Source organism: Eurosta solidaginis, chromosome 4 (genome assembly GCF_040869045.1).
Source record: "Eurosta solidaginis isolate ZX-2024a chromosome 4, ASM4086904v1, whole genome shotgun sequence".
Classification (NCBI taxonomy): Eukaryota; Metazoa; Arthropoda; class Insecta; order Diptera; family Tephritidae; genus Eurosta; species Eurosta solidaginis.
The window spans coordinates 124,070,766-124,084,866 of record NC_090322.1 but is presented as its reverse complement, the minus strand read 5'-3'; the positions used below and the strand labels follow the sequence as shown (position 1 = coordinate 124,084,866).

General features: G+C 35.6%; 1 protein-coding gene across 3 annotated transcripts; it reads left to right on the top strand.

The window, feature by feature from the left end:
* The first annotated feature begins 1,475 nt into the window (after positions 1-1,475).
* On the top strand, positions 1,476-3,557 carry Bap60 (Brahma-associated protein 60). Of its 3 annotated transcripts, XM_067782765.1 has the most exons (4): positions 1,476-1,494; positions 1,777-1,968; positions 2,036-3,262; positions 3,318-3,557. In XM_067782765.1, exons 2-4 carry the CDS (start codon positions 1,846-1,848, stop codon positions 3,471-3,473), a joined length of 1,506 nt encoding a protein of 501 aa, XP_067638866.1. In that variant the 5' UTR covers positions 1,476-1,494; positions 1,777-1,845; the 3' UTR covers positions 3,474-3,557. The 3 variants fall into 3 exon arrangements, with proteins under 3 accessions (XP_067638866.1, XP_067638867.1, XP_067638864.1); XM_067782766.1 differs by lacking the exon at positions 1,476-1,494 and having other exon boundaries at positions 1,734-1,968; positions 2,039-3,262; XM_067782763.1 differs by lacking the exon at positions 1,476-1,494 and having other exon boundaries at positions 1,735-1,968.
* The last annotated feature ends 10,544 nt before the right edge of the window (positions 3,558-14,101 follow it).

Genomic DNA, 14,101 nt, shown 5'->3' with positions numbered 1-14,101 from the left:
CAAAAAATAGAAATCGAGTTAGCTTTTTACGCAATAAATTCAATTTCGAATGCTTCATATAATTTGTATGTGCATGAAACATTTTTGACAGAAAACTGTCGCAATGCATTTTGACTGTAAAGGCTCCATTTCCGATACTTAGCATAGACTTGACTTGGCTTGCGAACTGTCACTTACAGTTCTGTTAAATAAACATTGCATGTTACTGATTACTCAAAACTTAACTTGACTTAGAAGTCTGTTGAATTTTGATTTTCTATGTAAGTTCTAAGTGACGTTTACATTTTGAGATGCCATTTGTTTGTTTCCATTTCATTTTGACATTTTGTCATACAAATTGACATTTATTTAAAAATAAATTTGAACGCTGATTATGATGCCAGATTTTATGCGCCAAGTGGAGTATAATCGTGGCTAAGTTGCCAAGTTTACGCCAAGTCAAGTCAAGTCTATGCTAAGTATCAGTAATGGGGGCTTAAGCCTTGGTACTATGATAGCACAATGGGACGCATTGTCCTCACTTGGTGGACTATGAAGAAAATGGCAGCAGAGTTGGCTGTATTTATTTGATTGGTAAGCGCCAAATAAGCAATTAAACAATGCGATTAGTTGAAAGGCTATTATTACTGTGATCATGAAATCTACAATTTTTTTGCTAAATAAAAGCATTTACGCCAGTCGTTATATATCTCACTTTAGTCAATTCACGTGCTGTCAGTGGAAAATGGCTCACGGCGATGTATTGATCTGTTTAAAGCCGTAGTTACCCACGAACGTACGTAGAATAAACGTGTCAGCTGACACGACCTAACTTATGAGTGTGCAATGTAAACGAAAACTCATCGACGTTCAACGCACGTACGTACGTAGCCCGGAACGTAGAAACCAAAACAATTTTGATTTTTTCCGTAAGAACGTGTCAGCTGATCGCACTCTCACTAGACAGAGTTGCCTAGTAAACGTTTGTGCGCTAATTTTTGACCGTTTGCAGTTATTATACAAAAAGGCCTAAAGATTGTATAAAATTTTGTTGAAATATCCTAAAATTATTATATAAAATTGTAGGTTACAAATAAATGAACTAGAAATTCGTATTCAGTATTTGTTTCTGCCATTTGCACCATGAAAATTTGTAATTCCAAAATTTGATGTTTCCATAAGCATGCATGCAAAATGGTCAATGGCAACTGTGCTTTGCTGTAAACAAGACGCACACAAATATGTTATGTACATGTACACAGACGCACACATTGATTCCTACGGGCTTGAGGGTTCGGTCAAACGTGTTTCGTACGACAAACGTCCGTACGTACGACACACGTTGGTGGGTAACTACCGCATAAGCCGTTTCTTCGCTATGAAGCAAGAAAGCATTTATGTATGTAAATACGCCTTTTCAGTCAAAACAAACTGATATGGTAGCATTGTTTTGCAATGGTGAGTAATGTTGTCAGTTGAGTTGAGACTGAAACGCCATTTTTAATCAACTTTTGCATAGTGTACAAGTACAAGTGTGTTGACTTATCTGTCAAGCATTCTGACAGGCACTCGCTGGATTCGGAATGACAGCGAATTCAAAATGGATACCATTACCGAATGCTCCGAATGATTGAAAAATTGAAAAAGTCCATACGATTGGTAGTCAAAAATGTTGTCGTTGAGACTAAAAATGCGACTCTAGACCTGAGATTTCCATCAGGTGAGCGAGGCTGTTTGTAGTTTTGACGTTTATCGCTTAGTGAACACACTTGGTATAGGTACACTATGAACTTTTGCTTTTTGTGATCTTTGGCTTTGTGCAGAAAAATAGAGTTTTGAAGTTGTTTTGATTGAAATTTGTGTTAAATGTCTCAAAGGTTTGCGCCAGGCCAACCTGGGCCATCTGCAGTGCCTGGGCAGCCGCGGTACCAGCCACCGCCTCCACAAGCGGCAGGTATGCGTCCGTTCGCAAGCGGGGGCAGTTTTCCGGTGAGTAAAAAGTTTATTAAATGTATTAGCATTATATTCAGAAAGTTAAAAAATACTACTTTTTTAGCAGCGTGGGTTTCCTCTGCACCAGAATTCAGCACAACCAGGACAAACTAATGCGAATCCACCGACTGGACCACCATTACACCAGCGAGCTTCCCAACCAGGCTTCCAGAGTGGTTTAAGGGGAAGTGGTTCTGGGGGTGGTAACAAGCGTTCTGCTGAAGCTCGTAATATAAGCAACAACCAAAATAAGGGAGACTTTGTAGCAGCAAAGAAAAAGAAAAAACTTGCTGATAAAATTCTGCCTCAAAAGGTTAGAGATTTGGTACCGGAATCTCAAGCATACATGGATTTGCTCACATTCGAAAGAAAACTTGATGCAACAATTATGCGTAAGCGCCTAGATATTCAAGAAGCTTTAAAAAGGCCTATGAAACAAAAACGGAAACTTCGTATTTTCATTTCAAACACGTTTTATCCAAGTAAAGAGCCTAGCAATGAAAGCGACGAAGGTTCCGTTGCATCCTGGGAGCTTCGAGTGGAAGGACGTTTACTAGAGGATGGGAAAGGTGACCCCACTACCAAGATAAAGAGGAAATTCTCTTCATTTTTCAAGTCGTTAGTTATTGAGCTAGACAAAGAGTTATATGGCCCAGATAATCATTTAGTAGAGTGGCACCGTACTCATACTACTCAAGAAACAGACGGATTCCAAGTAAAACGTCCAGGTGATAGGAACGTTCGCTGTACCATTTTACTCCTATTAGATTATCAGCCGCTACAATTTAAATTGGATCCCAGGCTTGCACGTCTTCTTGGTGTCCATACCCAAACACGCCCGGTTATAATTTCAGCATTATGGCAGTATATTAAAACACACAAATTGCAAGACGCACATGAACGCGAGTATATAAATTGTGACAAATATTTGGAGCAGATATTTGGTTGTCAGCGTATGAAGTTTGCTGAGATTCCTCAACGTCTCAATCCTCTACTTCATCCACCAGATCCTATTGTCATCAATCATTTCATTGAAAGTGGTGCTGAGAATAAACAAACGGCATGCTATGACATTGACGTTGAAGTTGATGATACGCTCAAAAATCAGATGAATAATTTTTTGATGAGCACAGCTAGCCAACAGGAAATCCAGGGTTTAGATACAAAAATACATGAGACGGTCGATACTATAAATCAGATGAAAACTAATCGTGAATTCTTCTTGAGTTTTGCTAAGGATCCTCAGAAATTTATACATCGCTGGATAGTTAGCCAAACTCGCGATTTAAAGGTTAGTATACCAGCTGTTCTTCCAAATAGAGTCTAACGTTTGTAAATTTTAATAGGCAATGACCGATGTTGTTGGTAACCCTGAAGAAGAACGCCGTGCCGAATTCTATTACCAACCTTGGACACATGAAGCAGTGTCACGTTATTTCTTTACTAAAGTAAATCAGAAGCGTGCTGAATTAGAGCAAGCTTTGGGTATCCGTAATGCTTAACTTATATTTTGTATGCTCAATACTTATACTATATCCATTTAACTTCGGTTCAATAAATACCTATTCATGAAAATATCGCGTAAATATATATTTTTAAATCGTAGGCATGTTAGATCTAATCTCGAAATATGAGAAAAGCTGGAAAATTATATGTACCTATATTTTGGACTTTGTTTACTACTGTAGTATATTACATTTACTTACTTATTTTAAAATGTTTGCTTGACTGTCTTTCACTGTTAACTAGATTTTTTTTACGAATATTAATTAGTAATTAGCTTTTCTGTAGCATTGTGGATAAGGATAAGTGCATTGATATAAGTGCATTACTATACAGTTTGGCAGCTTAAATTGAGGTTATGTGACGAATAGAGTGGAAGAACGGCAGGAAGTGCAGAGTTCAATTGCATCAATATACCTTCAATCTTTCTATTAATATTAAAGATAAAAGTAAAAAAATTAACTAAATACAAAAATATAAGCAAATATTTTCTCTTAATTGCTACAAATAAGATGTCCTAAATGCTAAATATTCCAAAACTATCACAGATTATATCTGTTTAAAAATTTAACTTGAATTTCATTCAGCCTTCAAGATTTTCGTAATATGGCCATTAGTGATGTCGGTGTGTGCCAATTTTTGGCGATCAGCTGTTAGTTGCGCTACTTGTTATGGTTTACAGCCGGAGTCATTGGTGCCGTATGTCGTATCGCTGTATCCGTATCCCTAACGTAATCAGCTGTTTATCGTTACGACGATAACCAAAACCTAATTGGTTGGCTACGATACGGTTACGACCTTAGCGGCACCAATAATCGATTGCATTAATTCTCATAAGATTGGTCGAATCAGCTGTTATAAGGTTACCGATGCGGTTACCGATAAAGCACCAATGTCTCCAGCAGGCATGCTTAACCAACGAAACGATATCATTTCGTTACGATAATCAACGTTAATAAACGAAACGAAGTCATTTCGTTTCGTTTATTAACGTTAAGATCGTCAAATTAACGAAATGATTTCGTTTCGTTTTCTGCCATATCAAAACGAAATCAAATCGTTTATGTTGATTATTAATTTCAAACTATGCTGGCAAAGCTGATTGATGGCGGAGTCATTAAAGGTGAAAGCATTATCCAAGCTGATTGCAACTTTTCTCATGAATTTTGACAGTACGAACATTTCTCAGAGTATTTTTGACATTACCACCAACGAATTACACAAACAAATTACATAGAGTTTGTGTGTGTATGTGCGCTCGTTGTTGCCACCTTACGGCTTCACCATGGCTATAGCATTGCCAGCACAATTCAAACATAAAGTATCACGTTTTCGTTAACGTTTTTAACGTTAACGAAAGCTTTTCGTTTCGGTTAAAAACGAGATACAATTTATCTTGATAATTTCTTTATCGATAATATTTCGAAGTGTTTCAACGGAAACGGTGGAAATTTTTTGATAAACGATTAGCTTAACGTTAAGGTGCATCCCTGGTCTCCAGCTTACAACATAGTGTACCTATACAAGTGTGTCAGCTAATCGATAAACGTCAAAACTACAAACAGCCTCGCTCACCTGATGCAAATCTCAGGTCTAGAGTTGCATTTTTGGTACGCACGAGTACTTCAAGCTGAGTTGCATTTGATAGTTTAATAAACCCTATTATTATTTACAGATGAAATAGTTGCATATATTTCCGCGGAGATAAGAATACTAGAAGATTTGTAGCCTGCAACAATGCGGAAACATACGGAAAACAAAATTTATATAAATTAGAGTCAAAATATAAAGCGCCACACGTGCAACATGGAAAAATTTCACTTCTAAGGCTTTTTACACAAATGCATAATGGCAAAATTATATAAACACTTTGGTCGCTTCAAAGCAAAGATAACGTACGGCGTTCCATTGTTTTTCGTCTGGCGCTGTCAAATCGTAGGCACGCATCCAAAGGATTTATGTAAATTTTTCGATACTTCGCCGGACAGATGCATTAATGAATGCAACACAACCAAAGCGTCTCTGTAAATCCGCCTTAAAGCCGGAGTCATTGTTGCCGTATGTCGTATCGCTGTATCCGTATCCCTAACGTATCAGCTGTTTATCGTTACGACGGTAAACCAAAACCCAATTGGTTGGCTACGATACGATTACGACCTTAGCGGCACCAATAATCGATTGCATTGATTCTCATACGGTTGGTCGAATCAGCTGTTAAAAGCCCTACAAGAAACGCTGATAGTTTTACTAATACACTCACACTTGTAATTGACAATGCTGATCCTGCGATGACGTAAACATTGATACTTAAATTTATGTATGTTCCTTTGATCGCTCACGCATGTCCGCATGTTCCCAACAACAGCCTATAATCATGAAAAAGGACTCAAACTGGGAAAGCTTCGGACACCTGGTACAGAACAAAAGAACATACAGCAGATATCATTATGCATGTGAGACAGATACATAATTCTCAACGGAATTTTATGTATGCGAGAACAGTTTATCCGATTTAATCATGTTGTCACTACTGACTGTCATATGACAATCAAATGATTATCACGGTTGTTTTGTTATTTTTTAAATTCCGCCATTTTCAACCGACGAAAACCATATAAAAATAAGTTTAAAAAATAAAAAAGAGAGCATTTCAAAGCTCCATGCTAAAAGAAAAAAAATCGAAAATAATATTAGAAAATACCAAAAGCTGTCGGAATGTATGGGGCTCACTCAAAAAATTGATACGCGAAAAATAATAGTGGTTAGTGGTGATTCATTTTTAAATGTGTTTCCGCTTAAGGAAAGCGCTATTCTGTTGTTTTGTTATTTTCTAAATTTAAATTGAACATTCTGAAGTCGAATTCTTATAAAACTATTTATTTTAAACAAATAAGAAACGCGTATGCCTTTATCACGTACAAAATTAAAAACGTAATGAAATAAAGTAAATAAAAAGCAAAAAGCATTGTTTCATTTTTGGCGGAATATAACAATTGTCATTTATGATAGTATAACAGTCAAACCTGATATCTACAGTAAACTATCATTTATGGCACTTTTTGATAGTTAGAGTGTCAGCACTGATCGAGGAAAAGGAATGAGAGTGAGCAGTACGGCTATATACTTAATCAGTAGGCCATGTTGGTGTATAAGAAAGAGACAAAAACTCACACGTACACAGTTGTTTACATCACATTTGCGCAAGTCCCCTTAAGTTTGTGATAGAAAGTTTGTATGAGGCGCTGAACGTTAGGTTGACATTGCTGACAATCAGATGATAGTCATATGATAGTCAGTATTCTTGTAGGGAGGTTACCGATACGGTTACCGATAAAGCACCAATGTCTCCAGCTTAAAATTTGTAGCTGTAAAAGTCTCCTGCAAAAAAATGGTGCTGTAAGTGTGTTATGTCCTATAAAGGAATAAATGCACGCGCTTGATTTTAGGTTATACTATATAATAGAAACTTCAATTTATTTGTATGAGGAATGTTACATCATAGCCCCTACAAGAAACGCTGATAGTTTTACTAATACACTCACACTTGTAATTGACAATGCTGATCCTGCGATGACGTAAACATTGATACTCAAATTTATGTATGTTCATTTGTTCGCTCACGCATGTCCACATGTACCCAACGACAGCCTATAATCATGAAAAAGGACTCAAACAGGGAAAGCTTCGGACACCTAGTACAGAACAAAAGAACATACAGCAGATACCATTATGCATGTGAGACAGATACATAATTCTCAACGGAATTTTATGTATGCGAGAACAGTTTATCCGATTTAATCATGTTTTCACTACTGACTGTGATATGACAATCAAATGATTATCACGGTTGTTTTGTTATTTTTTAAATACCGCCATTTTCAACCGACGAAAACCATATAAAAAATAAGTTTAAAAAATGAAAAAGAGAAAAGAAAAAATCGAAAATAATATTAAAAAATACCAAAAGCTGTCGGAATGTGTGGGGCGCACTCACAAAATTTATACGCGAAAAATAATAGTGGTTAGTGGTGATTCATTTTTAAATGTGTTTCCGCATGAGGAAAGCGCTCTTCTATTGTTTTGTTATTTTCTGAATTTAAATTGAACATTCTGAACTCGAATTCTTATAAAACTATTTATTTTAAACAAATAAGAAACGCGTATGCCTTTATCACGTACAAAATTAAAAACGTAATGAAATAAAGTAAATAAAAAGCAAAAAGCATTGTTTCATTTTTGGCGGAATATAACAATTGTCATTTATGATAGTATAACAGTCAAACCTGATATCTACAGTAAACTATCATTTATGGCACTTTTTGATAGTTATAGTGTCAGCACTGATCCAGGAAAAGTAATGAGAGTGAGCAGTACGGCTATATACTTAATCAGTAGGCCATGTTGGTGTATAAGAAGGAGACAAAAACTCACACGTACACAGTTGTTTACATCACATTTGCGCAAGTCCCCTTAAGTTTGTGATAGAAAGTTTGTATGAGGCGCTGATCGTTAGGTTGACATTGCTGGCAATCAGATGATAGTCAGTATTCTTGTAGGGGCTATCCCTGCAAAAATCGAGTGACCAAAAACGCACACAGCCACACGAATTTTTGACAGGGGTGACGATTTGGAATGAAAAATTGTGCAAATGAAATAGCATGCTGATAAATTTTGCTTTCCCACAATGTATCGTGCTCTCTCGCACCTATTATTTTCAAAGGGATAGCAAAATACGTCATTTTTGCGTGCGAAAAATCCGCCATTTCTAATTCTGCAGAAAAGTGGAAAATTTTTTCAATTTGTGTGATTTACATTTTGCAGAAATTAATATACGCATTCATTCGGACTTTAATCGTGGAGTAAAGTGGATCGTCCCGCGTTTTTCTTTAAGTGTTGCGTGTTAGTGACTGACAAGTTTTGTGTGTGACAAATATATTTAGAACTGTTCTCAAGTTGAATTTATTGTGTACGATACATATATTAAATTGGTGAGTATTTTGGTTGTGTGACAAAAAATATATAGTATACTTTTGGATAAATTAATAACAAAAAAAAAGAAAGAAGCAATTTATTACAGTGCCCAAAGAAAAAAAGGCAAAGGTGTCTTACAAGGCACCTAGAAATCTTAAAGACACTATGACGTCGCCGACCCGACGGTCGGTGACGTCCACGGATGCAAAGGATGTACCTAGTGCAACCGGAGCTAACAAAAAACCTAAAATAGAAAAAAATGAAAATGTAACTGGTTTCTTTGAGCTTAGTAGTGAGGGTTTGGTGAAATATAAAGGTGAGGATTCCATGTGCAAGGCAATGTCCAAAATCAATGAAAAATCGAGTGTTGCATCCATCAAAGCAAATGAAAATTCTAATGTTAATTTCAACATGGCTCAAGCCATGGATATAGAATTGAAGTTTGGGGATGATGAAAGCAAAAAAGGCGCCAAAAACGCCAAAAATGGCGGGAAAGAAGAAAGCAACAATAGTAGTGTGACATTAGGCAATGCTAGTGGTAGTGTAGAAATGGAAGGAAATGAAACAGACACAGCTAAGGGCACGAACCCAAACATAAGTACAGTTACAACCACAAATATAGGTAATGCACAAAACAGTGCAAGACAAAAATATGAGGACAGACCATTAATACAATACCCTCAAAATTTCCAAGGTGAAATTTTTGTGCTAGTAGACTCTTCGTCACATGCCACATTGAAAAATGAAAAAAATGACAAATGGTCTCACACTATTCAGTCAAATAAGAGACTTGCGTATAAAAGACATTGACCACATCCAAGCCATTGGAAGAACGTTATATAAAATTATCTTCAAAAGTACATATCATGCTAATAACTTTGTTATAGACCAACGTGTCATCCAAAGAGACTTGAAACCATTCATTCCAAGAACTGCCTTGGAAATATACGGAATTGTAAAAGGAGTCCCACTCTGCTTCTCAGATGATGATGTTGCCAAAGAAGCAATCACGACTATACCTATAGTGTCGGTGAAACGCTTTACACGAAAAGACCCCAACACTGACAAGTATATTGCGACTATGACTTTAAAAATTGGGTTTTCAGGAAATAACATTCCTACCCACATTATATACAACTACACAAAGCTAAATGTTGAGTTTTTCATCCCTCCCCTCAGACAATGTGAAAATTGTGGCGGAATTGGTCACACAAAGATGTCGTGTAAAACGAAGACACGTTGCTTAACATGTGGTAAAGCTGAATGTCAAAATCCAAAATGTGTATCTAACACCTGCATTCTATGCAACAATCAGGGCCACTCTGCCAGAGATAGGAATATATGCCCACAGTGGGAAAAAGAAGCAAAGATTGCCCGTGTCAGGGCTGTCAAGAAGCTAACAAGAAAGGAGGCACTGGATTTGTACTACCCTCGTGGTGGTAACAGATTTGAAATTCTTGAAGTTGAGGAAACAGACTTCCCTGCGTTGGAAAATGAATATTCAAATATTGTTGATAAAGACACTGAAATAAATAGAAATTTCACCAAAAAACAATATAGCCATGTGGCCAAAAAGGGCAATGAAAGATACAAAACCCCACCTCCCAGAGAATCTCCTCCCAAAATAGTTAGACAAAAAAATCCAATTAATCCTGTATTCAACTCTCCTGAATACCAAAAAGGATTAGTATCCCAATTTGAAAAGTTCATAAATCAATTAATTAAAATCTCCCAAAAAATATCTCTAGAACATAACAATTCCAACGCTCTTGAAGAAATTCAAGGCCTCAAAGGCCAATTTGAAGCAATAATTGCTCAAAAAGATACCCTCCATATTCAACAATCAAATCCCTTCAAAAATCATGAAAATAATGCAATATAATTGTCAATCATTAAAAGCTAATATAAACACAATAGAATTTTACCTAAACAAATACAATTTTGACTTCGCTTGCTTAAGCGAAGTATTTTTATCCAGAAACACATCTCATAGAAAAATACTCAATTTTAATTTATGTAAAAAACATAGGAATGATGGCTATGGTGGCGTAGCCATAGCTGTCAAAAGAGAAATCAAATTCCGCAAAATTAATTTCAATAGTGAATATGATGTTTTAATTATACAAACAAAAAACTTAAGTCCAAACATAATAATTTGCAGCGTATACTTCCCTCCAAATATAAATACCAGTAACTTCACTGGTGAAATTTCCAGAATTTTAAATTTTTTAGAACGATACAACAATGTTTTTTTAATTGGTGATTTTAATGCAAGATCCACTGCTTGGGGTGACACATGTGAGTCAAATAAGGGAAAGCACTTAAATCATCTCATACAACAATCCAACTTTACCAATATAAATGATGGCACCTACAGATTTAAAAGTGACATCCGTACAAACAACGGATCAGTACTCGACTTATGTTTCGTCAATAACAATTTCATATACAAATTTTCTGTAGATCAAACCAGAATTGGAGGAAGCCATCACTTTCCTATTACAATAGAAACTAACAACATTAGTACATACATCACTAAATTCATTTCCAAAAAAAAACTTATCAAGTCACTAAGTGAACTCGAATGCGACTCGTCTCTAGGTGTTTTTGAAGAAAAAATCAAAGATGAAATCAAAGATGCTACATATGTTGTTAAGAATAACAGAATCCCCAAATCTTGGTGGAATGAGGAAATAAACAAGTCATACAGACTTCTTATTGTGGCATTCAAGAAGGCCAAACTCATCCCCAATCCCGAAAATTTTGAAAATTTAATCACAACCAAAAAACAATGGAAAAAAGATGTGAAAAGGGCAAAAAAAAACAATTTCAATAATAAAATTGAAGAATTAGATCTGAGTAAAGGCAAAGGTGCGTGGAAATTTGTAAAGGCCCTTAGAGGTGACTTCAGTCAAAATATCTCTCAAACATGGTGTGATAACTACAATAAAGATTTCTTGAATATGTTAAATGACCAAGTACCAAGTAACTCTGTAAGACTTGCAATAAACACCGAAGTGGAACCAAACCTTGACTTAGCTTTCACATTTGAAGAAATCCAACTAGTTTTGGCCAATAAAAAAAAGGACTCTGCTGCGGGTATTGACGGCATCTCATACAATATGATCAAAGCGTTACCAGAGCTGACACTAAACAATTTAAAAACAATACTAAATGACCTTTTCTTATCAAATCAAATTCCTGACCATTGGAGAGCAATTAAAGTAGTTCCGATTCCAAAAAAAGATGCTGATCTCAGTCAATATCAAAATTTCAGACCGATTTCCTTAATACCTGTACTCTTAAAAATTATTAATTCATGTATAAAAAACAGATTATACAACTTTCTAGAAACCAACAATTGCCTTCCCAAAAATTCCTTTGCTTACAGGAAAAACAAATCATGCTCTGTATGTCTAAATTACATCCTACACAATATCAGTGTATCAAAAAATGATAAAAAAACATTTAATTCTCTGCTCCACCGACATATCCAACGCATACAACTGCGTCAACATAAGCGCTCTTAAAGATATGCTTTCTGAACTACAAATTGATCAGCTATACATTGAATGGATAACAAACTTCCTAGCCCTCAGAACTCTTAACATAGGCAAGGAGGTCATTAATATTTACAATGGAATTCCCCAAGGTAGCTGTCTATCTCCCATACTGTTCAACATTTATACATCCAAACTTCATGATACTACTAATACCAACACTCAAATATATCAATTCGCAGACGATTTTTTCTTTGTTGCTTCTGGTGAAACCATAGATGCCGCCAAGATAAATCTACAATATACCTTAAACCGGTTTGCAGACAAGTGCTCTGAACTGAACCTAAGCTTCAATTCAAGTAAAACAAAAATTATGCACCTAAATAGAGGCCCGATAAAAGATATTCAAATTAGTGTTCACAACCAAACACTCCCACAAGTTCAAAACTTAAAAATATTGGGAAGAATCATAAACAGTTCCCTCACAATCAAAGATCATTACGGTTCTGTAATTAAAAAAACAGACAACAACATTAACTTTTTCAAATATCTCACCAATATTAAATCAGGGCTACATCCACAAAAAGCTTTAAATATTTATAAAACGTTAATTAGATCAAAAATAGAATACTGTGGTACCACGGCATCCAATAGCCCTAACTCAAGTACCAAGAAAATAATTACTTTGCAAAATAAATTTCTAAGAAGGTGTTTAGGAGTCACCCCTTCCACACCCATTCCCTTGCTTTATGCAATTGCAAATGAACTTCCTGCCTCTGAACGTGCAACGTGGCTGACTGCTAAAGAGTTGGTAAAAATTTTTGCATATGAGGATCCTATAAAGGATTCCATTTGCAATAATGCTAGTCTCAATTCTAGCTACTCCAAAACCTACAATCATTTCTCTGCGATTCTTGACAGCCTTGACGTGGTGAATCCCCATGTACTGTGTCCTATTTCTGACCTGGTGGTACTAGATAAATTGTTTTCTGGAAAGAAAGCAAATATGACAAGTGAAAGTGTTCAGGCCAATTTCTCAAGCATTCTAAACGACTACAAAGCCAATCTTTTTCACATAATGTTCACCGATACATCTCTTTCACACAACACGACTGGATGTGGCATATATAACTATTCCTCGAATCTAGAACATAGCTTTAATGTTAATTTTAAATCCTCATCTATTTTTGGCGAATTGATGGCTATACAAGAAGCCATCAACATAGCCATAAATAACAAATGTGATAAACTGGTGATATTTACGGACAGTTTGGGTTCGTGCCAAGCACTCCTAAACCCAAAAGCAACCAATAGCATTGTATATAATATTCATCAAGACATCATGAATTATAGTTTTAGACAGATCCACATTGTCTGGATACCTAGCCATAAAGGTATCCCAGGCAACGAAAAAGCTGATGAAATAGCCAAAAAAGCAACGATTAATAGTCCGAATAAAAATTTTAAACTTACAATTGACGAAGCTCTCAAGCTAATAAAGACTAATATTCATGATGACTGGTATGAAGAATTTTTAAATTATGCGAGTGATAAACTCAACTTATTCGCAACAACATACCCCATTAGAAAAAAACAAAACTTGGTTCAAAAACATAGATATACCTACTACAGAAATTAAAACAATAAATAGAATCCTCACCGGTCATACCTATGACAAGCAATACTTACAAAAAATAAAGGCAATCAACTCGACACGGTGTAGCTGTGGTCAAACAGACAGCTACTATCACCAAACCTTCCTATGCAGAAACCTAAATGATATAAGATCTGAATTCAATTTATTTAACAACAACTTCAGTTTTGAAGATATTTTTAGTGGTAACAACACAACCAAAATTACTCAACTTGCCTCATTTTTAAAAAAGGCACAAGTTAAATTCTAAAATCTGTGATCAAAAATTACAAGAGCAATATACACTTTTGTATACTTTTCTCATTTTTAATTATATTATTGTAATATAAAACTTCAAGATACCAATATCGATAATTATATGTATATGTACATACAAAACTTTCATTTAAACGAACATGCCAAAATGGGCATTCATACGTATCCACTGATCTCATTCGCGATACAGTATAAATTCAAAGCACTTAAAAGTCAACATATGTGATTTCGCTTTAAGACAAAAACC

Bases quoted from the DNA above. Each gene is read 5' to 3' on its own strand.
- Bap60 (XM_067782765.1), top strand. From the start codon at position 1,846: ATGTCTCAAAGGTTTGCGCCAGGCCAACCTGGGCCATCTGCAGTGCCT. The intron at 1,969-2,035 runs GTGAGTAAAAAG...CTACTTTTTTAG, and splicing joins CAAGCGGGGGCAGTTTTCCG to CAGCGTGGGTTTCCTCTGCA. The intron at 3,263-3,317 runs GTTAGTATACCA...AAATTTTAATAG, and splicing joins GCCAAACTCGCGATTTAAAG to GCAATGACCGATGTTGTTGG.